The sequence below is a fragment of the Blennius ocellaris genome (assembly GCF_963422515.1).
Source record: "Blennius ocellaris genome assembly, chromosome: 24".
In the NCBI taxonomy this organism is placed as follows: Eukaryota; Metazoa; Chordata; class Actinopteri; order Blenniiformes; family Blenniidae; genus Blennius; species Blennius ocellaris.
This window is the reverse complement of record NC_137673.1, coordinates 4,696,423-4,716,633: the sequence shown is the minus strand read 5'-3', so window position 1 is coordinate 4,716,633 and position 20,211 is coordinate 4,696,423. Positions and strand designations below refer to the sequence as shown.

At 47.4% G+C, this 20,211-nt stretch overlaps 1 protein-coding gene across 1 annotated transcript in view; it reads right to left on the bottom strand.

The window, feature by feature from the left end:
- LOC308147752 (zinc finger protein GLI2-like) overlaps nucleotides 1-20,211 on the bottom strand; it is a 48,899-nt gene that overhangs the window by 13,278 nt on the left and 15,410 nt on the right. Inside the window, exons 3-5 of the mRNA XM_080520082.1 lie at nucleotides 8,637-8,742; nucleotides 3,289-3,491; nucleotides 963-1,145 (exon numbers count right to left, since the gene is read on the bottom strand). Of these exons, the coding sequence (XP_080376208.1) occupies nucleotides 963-1,145; nucleotides 3,289-3,491; nucleotides 8,637-8,742 (492 nt within the window). The remainder of the gene's footprint in view (nucleotides 1-962; nucleotides 1,146-3,288; nucleotides 3,492-8,636; nucleotides 8,743-20,211) is intronic.

Genomic DNA, 20,211 nt, shown 5'->3' with positions numbered 1-20,211 from the left:
TTCACGGCTGCTTAAAAACCCCTGGACAACTTTTACTGGCACTGCTGCAATAATATTAGAACCATCTTCCTGTGGGTTAGAGGAAACCTTCACAGCCATTCTGTGTAAATTGTTACTTTTCGCAGACGATTAACCTCTTTTCAAAGAAAATGAGAGAAAATGCAGAATTCTTTCTTTCTAAACCCAACTTTCTTTTTCTTTTTTTATTGTGCGTGATTTCCCTCCACATCTCACTCAATCTCTGAGGTTTGTTAAGCGTCACGCCGGCTGGCAGCGTCACACGATCGACTCGTCCAACAAAGGAAGCGTCCCGTCAGAGTGAGACGCGTCGCAGAGACTCGCAGGGTCGTCGTTCTCGTCTCTGGCCTTCGTCTCCACTCGCCGCCTTCCTCCATCAGTCTCCCCCTTCAGACACGCCGACCCTTTTAAGGCGCCGAACAAAGAGCGGGATCAAAGTCGGCGTTCGTTACATTAAATCTACCTGCTCGGACACGAAGCGGCCGGCGAGCGCTGGAAACAATAAGTCGTCTATGTTTATGGAAAAGTGCCGATGGAGGCTCGGCGAGGAGAAACATTGAGCACCCTCGGTTCCCTCCGCTGTTTGAAGCCTTCTGGCATGAAAAATGTATACGGGGCTTTTTTATTTATACGCCTGGTCTGTGATCCTGGTTTCATCCTCCACCTGGACACTCGGCCGGATAGAAACTTCATTCTGCTCCGTCAGTGTCACAGCAGCTTCTCCTCACACTGCACAACCCGTTGAAGCCCTAATTTCTGTTGTCCGAGATTAAGAAGCTCAATATTATTCAAAATATGACTTAAGAAGCGAAAGGATGGTTGTTTTCCCGACTCACTAGTAGCAGAGAAACGAGTAAAATTCACCAGAACGTGGAGCGACGAAGCGCCACTTTCAAACCCACTAAATCCTCTTGAAGAGCAGAGAGAAATCTGACTTTACTCACCATCGATTGGCGTGATGTAGTCGGACAGGTGAGCGCCCGCGGCGGCGCCGGCGCCTTGCATGAGCAGCTCTCCGTACGGACTGCGATGGCTCGCCATGAGGTGGTAGTACTCAGCGGGGCTGGCGCCGGGAGGAGGAGGAGGAAGCCCGAACAGCCCGCGCTCCTTCAGGTGCTCGTGGGCCACTGTGGGTGGAGGCACACGTCATGGTCATTTCCCTCAGTTGTAGTTAGTTTCATCTTTTTATGGGTGTAAATAGAGCCGTGGTTCATCTGCGTCGTCTTATTTACAAATGGCTGTTAATTCTACTACTTGCTGGTTTTAATGAGCTGCAGAGTTGAATTCTCACTCGTGAGCTGGTCTGGTGAAACATTGTGAAGCGAGATAAGTGTTCGCGGGAGTCAATGAGTAGCGAGAGGAGGGGAGGGAAGGGTGAATTCCTGCTGTGTCTGCCTCCTCACACTGAGCGGCTCTTTGAATGGGCCGAGGGGCGGCGGGGCGGGGGCGCTGATGTGCAACGGCCCGTGTAGGTGATCCCTCCCTCCCTCACTCCCGCCACAAACTCTGCAGACTGGCAACAAAAAAAAAAGAAGAAAAAACGGCTTCGGAGGATTTTGTCTTCTCCAAAAATAGCAGAGAGTAAATATCCCTCGGAGCTGAACGATTTGATTTGGTCCTTTTCTTTTCCTCCTGAATGCCTAAATCTCTTTTGTCTTGTTGAATTGAGCTCCAAAGGGTTTAAAGGTGGAGACACAGGTGCACACAGAAAGAAAAGTGTCTATTGAGTAAAAATTCTGTTAATTTTGTTGTTTTTTATTTCTTAAGAAGTCCTAAAAATACTCTAGAAAGTTTTAGTAATGGAAAGTTTTATTCTGTGAAAATCAGGCTTAAGGGCAAAACAGGACTTGAATATTCAAATGCTATTTAATGGACCCAGAACTGATCCCTGAGGGATTCCAAATTCAAAACAATTTCATATGTTTTGAAATTTTCCTTTTTTTTTTTTTTTTACTCTGCTTGATAGTTTCATTCGATAAATGTGTGAAACCTTAAAAACGTACATGTAATATATACATTATTTAATCCTTAAGACAATCTGAAGTAGTTTCACTGTTGCTTTGGGACGAATAAATCAACAATCAGTTGTTTTGAGCCTCTTTAAATTGACAAACAGCCGCTAACTCGCTCATATTTTCTCTAAAAGATGCAGTTTTCCTCGTTTCAGGAGCTCCTGTTCCTTCGGCCCCTGTTTCCTAACTTCTCTTTCAGGGAACATTTAGACACGTCGATGTCAGAAAAAGCAGCCGTGTTGCTCATGCTGACTTCATATCTCAACAAGTTTCCTCTCTGAAGTGTTGAATTCCCTCATTGGAATCTTCTCAATGTTCAGGAAGGAGGTCAAAGGATAAAAAAATAAAGAAGAGGCCTAAAATCAAAAAGTTTCCACAAATGGAATCACATTGAAAGTGTTGCAGTGGGGAGGAAAAGCAGAAAACACAAAAACCAGAACCTTCATCTTTAAACAGGCTATTTGCATTCCCTCCTCATTCCCTTCCTCCCATGTGACTTTATCACAGCCGATCTGACGCGCCGCTGCTGATTTAAGTTTAAAAGCACCGCCACATTACCAGTGACAGACTGTAAAAGAAGATTTATACTGCGTCTCGCCGCCGCGCTACAATCTGTTATTGTAATCCTGCGCTGGAGGAAGAGTTGTCGTGGCGTCCGGGGAAAGGTGGAGGCCAGGAGGTGGAGAAGGATTTACCTTCACTCTTTTGCTTTTGTCAATTTCCTCTCAATATTTTAGTTTTTTTTTAATTTTAGGATCTCTGTCTTATGAAAACACCTGAGAAGGCCGGTCAAGGTCCCGGCCAGCGACCACTTTATTCAGTCTGATGATGAAAACACACCACGACACTGTTTCCCCGCTGGACAGACGAGCAGGATCTCAGGCTTTATCTTCCATCCTGACTTGGTTTAAGGGTTTAGCAATTAATACGAGGTTTCTCTTAACTTGGCTTTATTGGTTTCTGATGAGTGTGAGTCTGGTGGAGGTTTATCGCGGGGTACACTGGTGATGGTGAACATGGACTGCTTTGTTCGTGGTTTAGTACTTGTCTTTGACTCAGTTTAGGTCTGGATCAAGAATGTTGGTGATACTCGGCTCTGAGCGGGACCTTCTAGAACACTCACAGTACAATCGTAGCGTCAACTAGATCGACAGCAGTGGAATCAGCTGCTGGCTCTTCAGATTCTAACTCCTCTCAGCAGTGTGCACGTTCACCAGCGCCACCGTCTGGACACTGAAAGACGTCGGGCCGTACTCACGGTCGGCCGGGCTGAGTCCTCGGGCTGCAGAGATCATGGACAGCGTGGGGCTGCCGTGCACCGAGCGGAGGTAGTGCTCCATGTGGGGGTTGACGTACGGGTGCGGCGGGCTGAACGGAGAGTCGCCGGTCGCCACGGCGGCGGGTGACAAGCGAATCAGGGAGATGTCGGAGATGACGGGGCTGCTGGTCAAACCTGCTGGGCTGGAAGAACAGAGCAGGAAGAAAAACAACATCAACATGCAGACTTTGATGATAGTTTTAGTTTCTGGTTTAGTTCTTTGCTTTGTTTACCTTTTGAACCGTCTTTCTTGTTGTTTACGCCTCGTTTTTCTTGTTTGAAGTTGTTTAAGGCTGGATTTTGATTTGATGGTTGAGACCAAGTGATTTTAACTTATTTAAGCCTGGTTTGGGGTCAGTTTTGTTTTGTTTCAAGCATCCTTTCATCAACGTGAAGCGTCTTCACATATCGTGTGTGTGTGTGTGTGTGTGTGTGTGTGTGTGTGTGTGTGTGTGTGTGTGTGTGTGTGTGTGTGTGTGTGTGTGTGTGTGTGTGTGTGTGTGTGTGTGTGTGTGTGTGTGTGTGTGTGTGTGTGTGTGTGTGTGTGAATGCTTCAGGGCGTTAATGGACTTCAAACAATCAGATAAGAATAAAATGTATCGCTTAGTTACTATATGATGGTTTTACACTGTTTTCTAGTTTTGATTCAGACTCCATTGTTTGATCTGATGTTAACTTTGTTTTTGATTGGTTCAGTAGTTATAGACAAGCTCCTCCCACAAACTAAACATACAATCAGTTTATTTATCAGTTATTTAATCAAGCTGCATTGTCTCCAGAGTTGGAGTGTGGACCTGTAGGGTGTCGCAGTTTAAGACCAATCAGATGTCCAGAGGTTTTTGTTGATGGCCTTTATTCAATGTTTTGGTATTTTATGGTATGGTATGGTATGGTATGATTTATATTTGGACAGGGACAGTGTACAATCTCACATTGACCAAAAGGAAAGCTGCATTGTACCAGTTGTACCTGTGGCCCCTGAGCAGGTTGATGTTACAGTAGAAAAGCTGATTTTACATGTAGCTGAACGTGTACGTGTGACCATGGATTTATACATTTGAACATTTAATTTAAACAAGTTTGAACACTCTGATCTTTTGTCCAGGTGAACGGCCGCTGCATCATGACATCGTTACCCATCATGAGTGCAACTTAGATTTTTTAGTTTTCATCTCACCTGATCCCTGCACGATAAACAAACACGCTCCATCATCAAGCCTCAGTTTCGGCCACATTATTGGATTGCATCAGGCCACGTTATTTATCTGCATCTCCGTTCACAAGATAAACATCACATTTTTCCACCCAAAAGCACAATCAGCCCCTCAGCGTGTGAATGATTAATGTTCTCATCGTTTAACGGCCGGCAGGTCGACCGAGTGTCTCTTTGAATGCGAGGAGGTTGTTTACGGCGGTAACGAGCTCCGCCAACAATCACGGTCCGGAACCATAAATATTTCTCTCTTTACCTCCCGCCTCAAAGCTTTGAGTCTTGGAACATTCAGGTATTTCCTGGGCGTCCGCCGGGCGCGCTCCACGCCGGGCGCTTTGAGGTGTGTCATGGTTCGGCGGCGTGTGAGCGCACCATAACGTTTGCGATAATTGTGGCAAGAAGCACAGCCATTGACCACGGCGTGCAGCTTCTAATGTCTGCATACTGAATTGCTAAAACTACATTTTAATTTCATTTTCCACTAAAACCAATGCAAAACTGCACAAAGTTTATTTGTCTAAATGCTTAACAAATTTAAATGTCATCACGTTAATGAGCCATGTCTGATATAAGAGTAAGTCTTTGTGTTTTATGTAAAATATTTAGCTGTGCACGTTAGGCGTCGCTCACACTTTGTTTTCCGTGGCTGCAGCTGCTCATGATATCAGCGCCATTAACGAGGTGTGCAGCTTTACTGGCATGTCGCAGCACAAACTCGCCCATAAATTGTGTCTGCACTCATTAAGTGGCTCCGAGGAGGGCATACGTTAGATATTACACGTGCAGCACATAAAGCGGTATTGCCCGGAATCACAGAACTATTGAGACGTGGAATATTTAGGTCATTTTTAGCGTCAAGTTTTGCAGAAAGTCTGAAGTTGTTTTGTTTCCACAAATTAACACTGATGTTTTTTTGTAATAAGTTATATATGTGAAGTAGAACTTTCTGTTTCTTTATGCTTGTGTGATTGCCTTGTGCACATGTGTGTGTTTACGTGTGTGTGTGTGTGTGTGTGCGTGCTGCAACCTGGACGACACCAGAGATGAATTACAGTGTGACAGTGACTCTCGTCTCTTGTGCCGGGCTCAGGGAGCTCCTCTGATTTAGATAAATCACGTCGTCCGGCGTGCAGCTGAGTAAACTCCCACTGTAGGGTTGTGAGTGCGCTGCTGCAGCGTGAAGCGGCCGCTCAAACTTAACAGGCAGCAAACCCTCCCTCCGCCAACCCGGAGCCCCCGGACGCCTCGCTCCTCCGGCACGGCGAGAAATGACCCAGATACAAACAAACACAACGCCGGGCTGCAAATCACCGCCTCCTGAAAGACGCGTCTCATCGCCGCCGCCTCCAATTTGTTCGGCCATTTGATGAGACTGAGTTTGTTTTAGTTCTCGTTGTCAAAGCCTCTGCGGCGAGGAGCGTCGGATGGTAGTTAACTGATTTTAACAGGAATCAGAAGTGTAAAGTGCTTGTAAATACGCTGAACAGATTTTCTCATGAAGACACAAATACTCATTTTACGTGTACAAGGTGACATTTAGCTCCGTCTTGTTTTTGCTGCATCAGTTTACAGTTTTGTTCTCTTTCCTGAAAGCTGTTTTATAAAATTACACCAGAGTGTCGCTGGTCTGAAGCTTCAGTTTTAACGTCACAAGCTCCGAAAGCCACGGGGAAATCATGAGTTTGTCTTTTTTTGTTTTGCCGCAGGTTTAGCAATGAGTTTGTGTCATTTTCAGAGGAATGTTTTAACCTTTAAATTCCTTCTTGAACATAATAAACTCGTATTTTAATAATCTGTGGAGGTTCTGCTGACATTTGGTCCATAGTTTGTGTGTTTTGGTATAAATTTGATGAGGTGGTTGACAAAATGCTGATTTCGGTTCGTGTTGCAGTCGTATTTAGCTTCTATATTCTTGTAGTATCCTAGTGACATCATGGTATTTTTTACATGACCAGTGTCATGCTGTTTGAGACTTTACACTGTGGGTCTGCCAGCTGATTGATTTGGAGTTGAAGAAAAAGTGACGGATGTGAAGCTGAAGTTTCTCGGTTAATTGAGAAAGTGAAGGTCAGACAAATCCTCCGCCGCCATAAAAGTAAGTTGAGAGAAACTTCCTCCAGCTGGAGTTTCTGTCCACAGAGACGCCGTCACGGTGGAGAAAGTGTTCCTCGCCGCCTACTTCGGGAACTTTGTCTCCTCACTGTCATTTGCCGACGACGGCGAGGGAAGAAAAAGCATCTTCTGCAGCGGCTGGGGGGGGGGGGGCTTCCCCTCGGCTGCTTTTTATGACAGGCCTGACAAAATAACCAGCCCTCTCATTACGGTATATGCAAACAATGATAAAGGGGCCGGCGTGGGGATGTCATGTTAGACAATCAAGGAGGGGACCTCTGACACGCTGCCACGCGCCGGTAATAAAGTGCCGCACCAGGCGACAAATGACACCGCACTTAATTTGCTGCGCAATGTTCCTGTAATTAGGTGAATTTGGCACAGGCAGAGGGGAGCGACAGCTAGATCAAGGTCTTGATGAATTAGGGGTCCACTGTCAAGATCAAATCACATTAATCAAGGTGGCCGAGTCCGCGGACAGCCCCCCCCTTGGCCCTCCCCCCTCCCTACACTCTCCCCGCCGGCGTGATGAATAGCCCTGCTTCCGCCAGGCGCGAAGTATGCATCACCATCAAATCTGTGAATTTAAATGTAAGAGTACTATTTGGAGGATTGTATTGACTTTTTTTGTCTCGGTGCCAGTTTTTCCTGGGTGATAAAGTAAGTTGAAGCTCCGGCAGGAGTCGGAGCGGAGCGGCGCTCAGGTTAAACAGCTCGCCGCTGCACTCTGGACCAAGATAAGCTCCTCTCTGCTCTTTTTAGCAGCGGTGGAACAACTCTGGAAGTTTTAGAACTTGAACACACGATAAAGACGTTTCTCCTGAACTTTTCTCATCACCTTGCGTTTCACTCTTAACTCGTCGAGCAGGAACCTTTCGGGAATCTTCTCTCATAAAACTTCCTCTGAGGTTGTCGGTGCAAAAATAGGACAAATCAATATTCCAGTCTTAACGTGAAAATGATTTAATAAGCTCACAGTAACTGAACGTATTTAACTTATGTATTGTTTTATCTTTAGAGAATCTGAGGCAATAGCAGGTTTGACATCCAAAGAAAAGTCGGTTTAATTTAGTTAAAAGCTATATTTTGTGTAAAACCTCCTGTATTTTCTCCACAAAGTGAATTTCCCGTGGGGGGAATAGGGTCCAGACTGGACGTGGTTCCTCACCACCAGCGCTGCAGCAGCCTGCGCCCTGACCTCTCTACACCGGGAGTTTAATTATGGCGGCTGCTCGGGGGCAACATGGCCTGCACCGCACAGATTAGCTCCACAACAAGCCATTAATGAATATAAAGAGGCTGCTGGACGCAGGTTGGGTGTGTTCTGTCAGTGGTGATGGATCCGGGCCGGCCGGTCGCTGCTAATGGAGCGAGCTGCAGATTGAAACCAGCCGACTGACACACTTATTTATTTATTCCTCCTCTCCGGACTGAACGCGTTTTTATATTTAATAAAACAAATCTTAACTGTGAAGATATTCTTAGCTGAGGATCTCAACCCAGTCCCGTAAGAATACAGATTTAAAACCAAACACTTGTGTAACCAGCAGGTTGCTCTTAATCTTCACTACTTGCTGCAAACAAGTCAGGCATCAGAGAAATTCCTCCTCTGTTCCTGAGACACACGGCCTTTTTTTTTTTTTTTTTTTCCTCACTCTGGATCCTGGCAGCTGAACTTCAGACGCTTCGGCGTTTCATCCCCGGACGTCTCGGGCCGCTCGCCCGCAGAACCAAACCGTATCCGACACGGCGCTGCAGCGAGCATCGCATATTCACTTTACACGTCGGCGTGTCGCCGTATTAAAGCTGGCGAACGTTCAGCTCTCATCAGCAGCACGCGCTTGCAAGCAAAACCCTCTGGAGCTCGCAGAGGGAAAAACAAGCTCAGCGCCGTGCAGAGAAACCAGGAGGCCGCTCCACCCCTTCGTACGGATCCATGGCAAAGGAGGCCGCCGCCGCTTACCTGTGCATGGCGTGCAGCGCGTGAGGCTCGTAGTGGTAGCGTCCCTCGTGGTGGCGCATGTCAATCGGGATGGGCGTGTGGAAGGTGGGGAAGATGTGGTGGTGGGCTGCAGGAGCAGAGAGGAAGAGGAAGAAGAGAGTTAGATGTGGAACGGAGCGAGGGAGAGGAGACTTCAAAAAAAAAAAAAAAAAAAATTCAAAGGCAAAAGGGGGCTACAATGAAGCCGGATGGATTTCAGAGCAAGCTGACGACTTTCGTGTAAAGCATTGGGCACTATCACACAAGAGAAGAGGAATAAATAAATAATCAAAGTCGTCCTAAGAAACCCTACATCTTGAACTTAAAAGACCAGATCTCCAACCAGGCTTCTGACAAAGACCTGCAGCTCGCCGCTCTTTGAACTCCACGCCGTGACGGACGGCGTGGAGGAGACTGGGACTGACAGCACCGCGGAAACACTTTCTTCTGCTGCACACACACACACACACACACACACACACACACACACACACACACACACACACACACACACACACACACACACACACACACACACACACTGGGCTGCCTTACACTCATTCTAATAGTTTGTATGTTTAATTACAAGTAAACCTTGATTGAACTCTAATGTGGCTCAAGAATTAAATGAGGACAATTTATATTTTATTGACTTCTAACGTACTTTTGACATGAAGTTGTGTAACTACTACAGTCTGCTCGGTTCCCAAACTCAAACTCCCACAATGCATTGCAGGGTGTTTGTGTCCTGTGCTGTAGCCAGTGCGTGCTATTGTGCATTTGGATTATTTCGTCCCCCCAAAAAATCAAACAGGCAGGAAGATGAAGGCCAAATCCTGAAGTAATGACGGAGCATTCTTTCTTTGTTTACTTTTCTGTTTTCTTTTTTCAAATTTACAAGCGCTGCGTGTTTCATCCTTTTAATGGCCCTTTATATTTTTCATTGGAGCCCCACTTCCTTTCATGGGTTCCTCTTCTGGGATCTGGGAAGTTTACCCAAAACATCAGAACTAATTAGCTGTTTCAATAACACAAACCCGCAGAAGATGTCTTTTATTGTCGCGCAGTATAAACCGTGAGGCGCTTTATGGAGTTATGTTTCTCGTTAACATTTTTCTCAGGTTTTTAATCTGGACAGCCTCCATCTGAGCATTGCTTAACACCATCTCTCTCTCTCTGTCTCTCTCTCTCTCTCTCTCTCTCTCTGTCATCTCCTCCCTCGCTCACACTGTACAGCTTTCAGATCCTGCTAATTGTAACCCGGTGTGGCCGCCCCGTCAGAGAGGACGAAGAGGGAGGATGAGGAGGTGAGCCAGCTGATCTCTGGATTGCATTAAAATTCTTCCTGTGTCTCTCACACACACAGACACACACACACACACACACACACACACACACACACACACACACACACACACACACACACACACACACACACACACACACACACAGAGTAGCTGTTCTTGAGGGAATGTGACGGGGTGACCTGGGATTTGGGAGCGGAGGGGTCGGGGCTATGGATCATTATCCTCCTCCGCCGAGCGGCGGAGGAGGATAATGGGGCCTGGCGGAGCCCCGGGGGCCTCAGACCTGAGTGAGTCAGCAGTCCAGGTCCATTCCTCTCACTCTGCACCTTGACAGTGTGACGGACAGGCTCGGTCCCTCGGCGCACGCAGAAATAGCCCACTTTACTTCATTTTTCGGCCCCCGAGGGGCCCGGCTGCCCCGGGCCGGATTCCTCCAGTCGCGTTTGGTCTGGAAGGTGGAGCGCGTCCGCTTCCTGTCACCGAATACCAACACGGCATGGCGACAGATGTAGAACCCCGGCGGTGAACCCGTCGTGCTCGTCACTCGTCGGGGGAACCAAATGAGAAAGTAGCGTGAGGATAATTTCACCTCATTCCCCGAGCGCTCTTTAAACTAACTGCCTCTTTTCCCCTCCTGGACGAGTTTATGGAGGCGAACGCGAAGTTCAAACTGCTCGGCGGGACGAACCGGCAATTACTTTACACCAGAATACACCATTACAAAATAGAAAAATACCCTAAACTACGAGGAGAAGCGAGGACTCCGGACCACTGATAAAAAAGGTATTAGGTGCAGTGGTTGGCTCATCTCACAACGATAACGTCCCTGGTTCGAGTCTCGGCTCGTTTCGTGTTTCCTGCGTGTTAAAGCCGCCTCCTCTCTCCTGCGTCCGCGCTGGAAAAAACCCCCAGGTTGTGTGTTTTAATTGGTGTGAAACGTTATAATCAAGACGCCACACCTGACATTCAAAAGTCAGGCGGGAACGGCTGTAATGCCGAGCAGCTGTTTGAAACACGCCGGTGTTCCGGCTTCCTGTTCGTCTTCCCTCTGCAGCCACCTGTTCCTCCCCCTGCAGGGATTCTGCAGGTACTCAAACGTCTTACAAAGCCCTGGATTGTTTCTCCTCAAAGAAACGCGAAAACCGACTCGCCGTCCTCTGACTTGAAGGCCCAGTGGAAAGAGAAGGTCGAGTTAATGCAGCGTTCATGACAGGTGAAGATCAGCTTAATAAAGGACAAAATAGAACATATATAAGATTATGACACAAGTTCAAAGTTCACGACAAAGGAAAGGATTAAAAAAAAGGAACCGATTAATAAAAGCCAAAAAGTTCATAATGACAAAAGTTTAGTTTCTGCCTCGTAACAGATTAAATATGAAATAAAGTCTCAAATATATCATAAGTCATAATAAAATCTAACAAATATATCAAAGTTATGAGACAAAAGTAGAAGCAAACATCTTATATAATAATTTATTGATCTGACATAAAATCCAACTTGAAGATTCAAAATTGGTTCCATGACTTCGTTGTAATTTTAAGATAAAAAGTCACTAAAGTGTGTTAATTTCTTATAATGGAAAAGAAATTCAGCACATTTGTTTAGTGGTTGGAGTTACATGATGAAACCAAATCTGTATAAACTGAAGTCATAATTCCATAATTTCTTTTTCAAGTCATGATGATGAGATCAAATGTAATCGTGGTTTAGTCGTAGTTCGTGTTGAGTTGTTGGGGCCGGTTTCACTCGGCGACCTGCAGGTCGGCGCTGGGCGTCGCGGCGGCGTTCGAGTGGCGCTGATGAGGTGTAAAAGCATTGCAGCCTGAGTCACGAGGCGAAGGCGCTCAGTTCTCTGTTCTGGAATGACCCGGATAAGTCGGCCCTGCGCAGAGTGACTTAGCCGCTCGGCGGCGTCGCGTCAGACTTCCAGACAGTAACCTGAGCCGCGGGTCCCTCGGCGGGCCGGGCCGGGCCCGGGGCCCCGGCGGCGTGCCGGCCGCTGGATTGACCAGGCAGGCTCATTCCATCACCGAGACAGCTCCATTGTTCCGCCGCCACAGGAAGAACAAAAGGCGAGCGCTCATGAGAGTTCAAGAGGCGCGTTTACCTGATTCGCCGGGCGCCGATCCCCCCCGGGGCACCGGCAGCGCCGGGCAGCGCCGCAGTCCAGCTCCAGCAATCTATTAGTCTTTGCTTGATAACATTTGTTTTAGCGCCTGCAGGAGCTGGCGCCAGTTTTTCATAGTCAGCCCGTCTTCAGCCTTAAATTTATTCACTGCCACAGATTCACGTGAACTTTTCACCTGTTTCTATGTATTTAGTTTAATAAAGTTAATTTACTGGGTGCAGAGGCTCCTGATACAGTTTACTCTCACCCGGCGCGGAGAGCCTTCGACCCTCTGCTTGTTTCAGATAAGACAAAGTATTGAACTTAATTTGTGGAAATGCAAATGTTGCCATTTACACTGCTGTTCCTGCAGACTGCAATCGAGAATATACAGAACTTTGTCTGAACAATGACGGCTAAAATAATCCCAGCCGATGTTTTCCTACCTGCTTTGTCTTGTAGTGCCTCAATGCATCACCTGGTGGTGGAAGTTTGCATTGCAAGACTAAACATGCTGACTTCAAGAGAAGCAGCTTATTGGAAAACTCATTTTTTTCAATTATTCCAGTTTTCTCATCTTTCTTAAAGCCTGGATGATCTCGGGTGTCAACAGCTGGTTTTCCTCAACCACATATATCCAGTTACTAAAGTAATCAGTGTCGTCTTCTGCCCAGCATCGTTTCCATCTTACTCACACTATAAAGGCCCAATCTGAAGATCCAGGCAGGAAATTGCACTTAAGCAAAGTTGGCTGCAGTCCTGAATTCACAGACTTGTTTACTTCACACATCCGCTCGCGTTTTGTCATTTAACCCAAGAAACAGCTGGATTATTATCCCTTTGCTGGAATATTGTTGCGTCATATTAAACGGCAAAGTGTTTGTAAAGCTGTTCTAACCTGCAGGAGGAATATTGAAATGAAATGCAGTTCTTCTTTTTATAATTGTTTTAGTCCTTAAAGGAAGTTAGATCATGAAGATAAGTTAGATCATGAAGATATAAAGTGATATGAGCTCACATCACATTTAAAATCCGATTTCATGAAGTTTTAAGATTGTCTAGACTTTAACCAGACCAAACAGTTTTGATCATGTGGAATATTTTTCTTAGTCATGTTGAAGTTGTGGGTCTTTGCTGTGTCGCTCTGTGGATGTGTTGAGCTTGGGACAGGCCTTTGGTGGGCCTCCACCGCTCCCTCCACGCCGGCCGTGTGGCTGCAGAGAGGTGGCCCGGTGGCGAGCCGCCACGAGGGAGAGTTACTTATCAGCCTTGGACAGCTGCGCTCAGGCCATGTGCTAATAACCTCCATGCATCACCGGGCTGGAGGTGAGCGGCGGCGGCGGCGGCTGGCATTAACAAAATGAGGCAGGCGGAGCGGCGGCGGCACTGATGGGCCTCCTCTGCTCGCCGTCCTCGGAGCGGCGTGTTGTTAGCATGCTGTTTGTGTAATTTAGGTACTTAAAAGACTGCGAGGGTTCAAAGACTGATTGCACCGTCGTGTAATCACCCACCTCCAATGCACGCCTGATTTATCACCCGCTCGCTTAATAGCACTGCTTAACACACAGGTTTGTCCAGATTAAGTAATTACCTTAAAGCAAAAGTTTATTATCTGGTGCGATGGGCTGGTGATAAAGGCTCGCTGTCGAGAGGAGCCCAGGAAAAGGGCCGCTCGCTGCTGAATGAGAGCGATAATTAAAATACAATGAATTAAATTGTCGCTTCTGGGGCTGTCACCGTGCTCCCCAGCTAACATCCATATTACCCCGCTGGCACCCTCGCTAGGGGGGCGCCTGGGATTATGCCGAGGCCCGGACCAGTCGAGCAGCTGAGTGGGAAATTACTCCATCTGTAAATTAAACAAAGGCCTCGTTCTTCTCCAAAATGAGGAAGGAGGGTGACGAGAGGGGAGAAAAAAAAAAACCCAGAGCTAAGAATAACATCCTAGCACTTTTACACATTAACTCAGTTTCTGATGTCTTAATGAGGCGGGGGGCCGCTGCAGATACAGATGTTGGAGGAGGGAGGCGGGGGGGGGGGGGGGGGCACAGGGGAGTGTTCTGACTGATGCCCCTCTCCTTCTCCGCCGTGATGAATGTGTCACAGGTGGATGTGTAAAACATCCTCCACCCCCCCCTCATCGTCACCAAGGAGGCCCGGACCTCCAGCAGCCGAAATAGATGGAGGTCCCGTCCTGAGGCGTCAGCACTCGGCCGCTCCCCGTGTCAAACGCTCCGCTGGAGCACAACCGCCTCTATTTTCTGAGCCTGAGCGGCTTCATGTCGCCCGTGTTTGTCTGACATTGTGCGACGCGGCGCTGAACGCCGGCCGGACTGAACGCCGGCCAGCATCTGCACTGGAGAAGCTTCCGGTGTCGGGTCTGCATGCATGTCTCCCTGTGCATGTGTCTGACGCAGTTTGATGGCTGGATTCTCCTCCTTTCCCTCGTGGACTTTCGCTGCAGAATAAACCTGCACCCAATCAGTAAAATCCTGATTTGACTGTTTTATCCAGGGGAAGAATAGCAAACACAGTTTGTCCTCTGTGTTTTGCAAAAGTGCAATCAAGCCTGTTTTCTCAGCAGAAGCATAAAACTGATGCTGCTCAGGAAAGAAGACAAACACGAAGGGAAATGAGTCGATTAGCCGAAGCTAAAAGCCTCCTAATGCAGGTCCGCAGGCTTAAAGACACTTTTTAATCCAGTTTCTTTTGGAATCACAGTTTGGGAATCGGAAGATGATGAACTATAATTTCCTTGAGCAGATATTTAGATTCACGCCACAGATCGCCCATCACTTTGGGCTGAAATTATAAGGACGGGCTGCGATTTGTTTTGACGTCCGTCATCGCCGAGATCTGCTGCTCCTGCGGAATGACACGTTGAGGAAAAACCCTCCGGTAAACAAGCCGCCGAGGGGTTCGCTTCAGTTTAGCTTACGGGTCCCTGTCGGCTTGTAATCCAGCAAAACGGAGCAAAGCGTTTTGTAAACACAAACAGAAGAGACCGTGGGTGTAATTAGGCCCCGCAGACGTTTCAGGTGGATCCGTCCACATTCAGGAGACACTTTTAACAAAAGAAATGATCCTCAAGACTCATAAAAGGCATTGATTATTGGAAATACTCACTGAAGACTTTATTTATTATGGATCCTCACTGTTGATACCAGACAATTAAACTTCTGCGGCTGGTTGAAGCACAGCTTATCTAATCCTAATCCGTTACACAACCGGAATCTGAACACAGTTGTAAAACAAATGGGGAGCAGCTTTGTTGTGTCTGCCGTTGAGCCGCATACCAAAGCAAATCCTGCTGTCATGAAGCTATTTGTGTGTGAGTGAAGACAGCTGCGCTAACGTGGAAAAATACGAGAGGAGGCCGTTTGAGCCGAGCGCACGCCATTAAGCAGAGTCCCTCGCTCTGGAGGGACCCTGAAGGGCAAGAGCAGGGGGATCTCCAGCTGTGACGCTCCGGACTGCTGCATTCTGGGTGTTTTTACACCCTGATGATACAACTTTGAGGCTCGTTTGGTGGAAACTTCTTAAAACATCTCGATTATTTTTTACCTTTTGCTTGATTGACGGGACAGACTGGGAGTTTCTTGCGGGCCGGTTTGGCTCTTGGGCTTCATGTTTTACACCTTCATCAGTTATCAGTATTTTATATTATAAACTTTACATTTACGCTTTAATTATAATCAATATCATATATGCCAATATATATCTTCAATGTCAGGCAGTTTCCTCAGTAATCCTGTGATTTTTTTCTTACAAATGTGTGACATGTTTGGACATGGAGCCTTGTTTCTTATTTCTTATATTTTTTAAATATTTCTCAACCTTAAACAGTTTTCTACCGCGTTCACACGCCGTTTTATAGAACTACATTGGTTTTGTCCGATCATCCCCGTGGCGTTTTAGTAGCCTGAAACGGAGAAATTTAAAAACGCTGCACATCAGCTGAAAACGATGACGTCATCACCCTCTTCGTGACGTCACTTAACATCAGCGATGGCGGACGACCTGCCGCGGGTCGTTAAAACGAGGCACGGATGTTAAATTGTTTCAGAAAGTCCACAAACCGCACAGGAAAATGAAGCAGCGCCAACACATGGAGCCTCGCATGGCTGCGACTGGAGGATGGAGCTCGGAGGCCCCCCCCCCCCCCCCCCCCCCCTCCTCCCGCGTCGCATCCCCCACCGGGCGACCTCTGACCCGCACGATTCCGCCGCTGAATAGGGACGACGGCGGCCACAAAGCCCGGAGCGCAGCGCGCTGTGTAATGATAAAGTGCTTAGCTTATGGGAGAGTGGAAGAGGAAGGAGAAGAAGAGGCCGCCTCACACAATGAGAGCACGGCGCACAATTAAACGCTGACTCGCAGTGCAAACCGGGAGGAGCGGCGGAGGTTTGCATTCCCTCAGTGTGGCGGGTTCAAGTGCACCGTTTCAACTAGAAGTGGAATAAAACATTCCTGCCGTGTGACGCTGACCAGAACAAATGTGTGTGTGACGCCTCGTCACAGTGATTCATCCTAAAAGCCCCGCCGAGTGTGTTCGCCGCTATTCAGTAAACGAGAGCAGCTCCAATATGCCTGTTTCCTGACCTTATTCCAGTCCCTGCTCGGCCTGGTTTGGTGGCTAATTAGCTTCATCCAACGGCTCGAAGACAAAGCACACCAGGACAACAATTAGTCTGGGAGAGCCATTAGCTTCCTGACCAAATTAGAGGCTCCGCAGAAGCAACGCAACTGGAAAGGAGAACAAATAAACAGATCACGTTTCTGGAGGAGGAACTCAAACATCCCCCGGTTTGCCGTTTCTTGCTGTTCAGAACACGAGAGAACAACCAGGAGGAGGAATGACGGGGAGGATTGTTGCTCTGGTGTTTTAGTGGAACAAGTTGACGGTTTCCTTCTGCAGGACGAATTAAACTGTGTATCTCAAGCTGTACGATTGAACTGGAGGACATTTCAAGTAACAAAAACTCAAGACTGTGGCTGTAAGCCATTAAAACCAAGGTCTCGGACTGGAGGTTGACGGTTGAGTTGACTGTTTCCTCGCTCCTTCTTTCTCCCGCGTAAGCGAAGAACAAGCGTGATTATCTGTCTGAGTCCTTCATCACTCATGACACGGCCTTGATTGGTCCTCAGACAGGAAGCCCTTGATTAAGAAACGAGATCTGGGCCGCGGGGACTGTGAGGCGAGGGAAGGCGGAGTCTGAACGGGGGCTGGAGGCCGCCGGGCCTCGTCGCTCCTGCAGCGAGGAGCGTGATTACACCTACGGCGTGACGGAGTCCGGCGCTGCACCCTGCTGCTGCAGCAGCTGGAGGAGGTGGAGGTGGGGGTGTGGGTGGAGGACCGCCGACTCAGCACTGTAGCCGCTTGGTTTGAAAAAATAGAGTTAACGTCAGATAGACACCCTGGATCATGTGGGAGAGACATTCGTGTAAACAAACCAGTTTTACTCTGCGCTGACCAAAGAGCTGCACAAATTAAAATATTTCACTCGGAGTTGATTCACGGGTGTGAATCTCCATCTTTTCCCAGAGTCCTCTCTGCGAGATGGAGACCTCGCCTCCAGGAGTGGGCGGAGCGAGACGATGGGAATATTGAGAGGGACACGCCCCCTTTTGTAAAAAAAAAAAAAAAAGTACAAAGACAGAATGGAGGCGAGTCAGACGCAGCGCCGTGACCCCGCGGAGCCAGGGGGGGGGAGTCGCCATAACCACACAGGCCGACTGCGAGGCTGAAAGGCTTCGTTTTAATGAGCTGCACACGCCGAGTGTCTCGTCGCTCCAGTTCCAATTTCTGATTCCACTCACCGGCAGTGCTTGTTTTACACCGTCTGTCCATGCTCACAGTCTGTGACTGACACAAACATCATGATTGATGGAGTCTCACTGGAAGAAAATAACAGAAAATCTAAGACGTACTAATTAGAAAATATATAACAAACAGTTCTGTGGCACTGCTGTTGCACATTATCATTGAGCATCTTCTCTTCCTGGTGTTTGCAAGTTTGAAATGACTTATGCATGAAGGAAAACATGCCAAATGAGCGTTTGTTTGTTTTTTCTTTTCGTCGACCAGGCCCGTAATGTCACCACCACTTGATGATGTTCTGTTTTACTCATAATTAAGTTTAATTGAGCCTTCCAACATCTCCTCTTAACGCGGATGTTTGTCGGCTGGATCCGCCTCAGTCAGTCCAGTACGTCTCCGCTTCAGTCTTCGAGGAGTTTTAAAGTGTCGGAGTTGATTCCCAACTCAAACAAACGGGCCTTTAATGAGGCTCTAATCACTTTCATAACCCCGCTGAGTGCCGGGCACCAGGCCGGCTAATGGGGAGGCACTTACATCAGCGTGTGTTTATGAGGGAAAATATTTCTCAGCGCGCTCGAACGTTGCGTTGAGGGAAAAAAAAAAAAAAAGCGAAGTCACAGAGTTTTTAACGGCCGCTGCGGGCCGGCGGTGGCGGGCACGTGAAACACAACACGCCTCGCTGTGTGTCGGAGTGACAGGCCGGGGCTTCATAAAGATTTATAATGGGCAGACAAACGGCGCACTGTGTGTTTATCCCCTGTGTGCCGGCTTTGATTTCCACTGTCGTCCTGCTAATTAGCTGTTATTGCTAATCTCCAGCTGCTTTCTGCAGCACTTACAAGGCAATTAGTGCGCCTCTTCTCATTTCACTGTAACTTTGTCCTGCTTCACACACACACACACACACACACACACACACACACACACACACACACACACACACACACACACACACACACACACACACACACACACAACCTGCTGAGCATTAAATAATGACTCTGAATTCTCCGTTTCTTGACCGTCAGACAGTCCAACCTGCTTTTAGCAGATATTTGAAAATATCAATATGACAAACAGCCATTTTCTCAAACATGCATGAATTTTATGTTGTTTTTTTCTAATTGAGATAAAATCAATAATACAACAAGTTGCAGTAATTTGAATTGTCTCCTGCTTTAGATGTGGTCGTCAGCCTACTGTAGCCAGTGGAAGCCATAATTAAATCTACAGTCCAATCTAGTTTTAATGAAACAGCGAGAACTAATGACGTCACCAAGGAGGCCTGTAATTCAACCTCAGCCTCCACGTCTTACAAAAACATAGACAAATACAAAAGTGTGTTTCTTTAATTCCTCTGAAACGGAGCTTCAGTGCCGTTAAAGTAATGATCACTGAGACTGTATGTTTATGAGGTCATTATGAGGATTTAAACATTTGTCAAACAGAAGAACAGGAACTTAAAAACAGGTGACAGGTCATTATTTTCACTCTTTAAATGTCAGAACGAAAGCTTTTCCTCCTCTTGTACCACAGTTCATCGTCCAGGATGAATGTAATAGAAGCTGCTTTTCTGGGTTTACTTAATGTTATTTTTAATGTTGTGGGTGTTTGTTTTGGAGACGGGGGGGTATATAAGTTAACAAGAAGAGACGTTAAAGGAGAGGGAAAAAAACAGTCTGCAACCACTTGAGTGAGTCTGCTGCTGTTTCCTGGACGACTTCCCCGACTCGGAGCTTCTGAAACCAGCGGCGGTTTAATCCCACGTTCTCGTGCAGTTTGTCCTGTTGGGAGCTTTCTGCTCCGGGGAGAGTCGTCAGCGAAGCATGCGGTGTGTTTTCAGGGGGAGACGAGCGAACAGCTCGCTGATTTAAAGCCCAGTTGTGGCTGGATGCACAGATCACATCAGTAGCACATGAGTGGGCCGAGCCTGGCTGTTGCCCCGGTTTCCTCCTCTTCTCATCGGACGCTTGACCTCCAACCCCTCCTGCTCCTCGGGCTGTCTGGGAGTGGAACCTTTATTTGTTATGTGTCGACGGAAGCTGCACTTTGAGGCACATTTTTGGACGTTTAACGTTCTATTGTTTTCACCGTTTCTTGCCTCAGAAAGGAAGATTAGCTCAGAACAAAGTACATTAATTTAGGACATTTCACATAATTCTGCCATGTTTATTTCCTCTTGACAGTTTTTCTCCGTCTGTCTCTCTGTTCTGATGCTGCAAACGCCGTCATCTGTTTGTTTGTTTTGTGACGGAGCGACTGAGTCACACTGACGTCTGGATGTTCGGCGGACTTTATTTCCTGCTCAGCGGTTCCGCC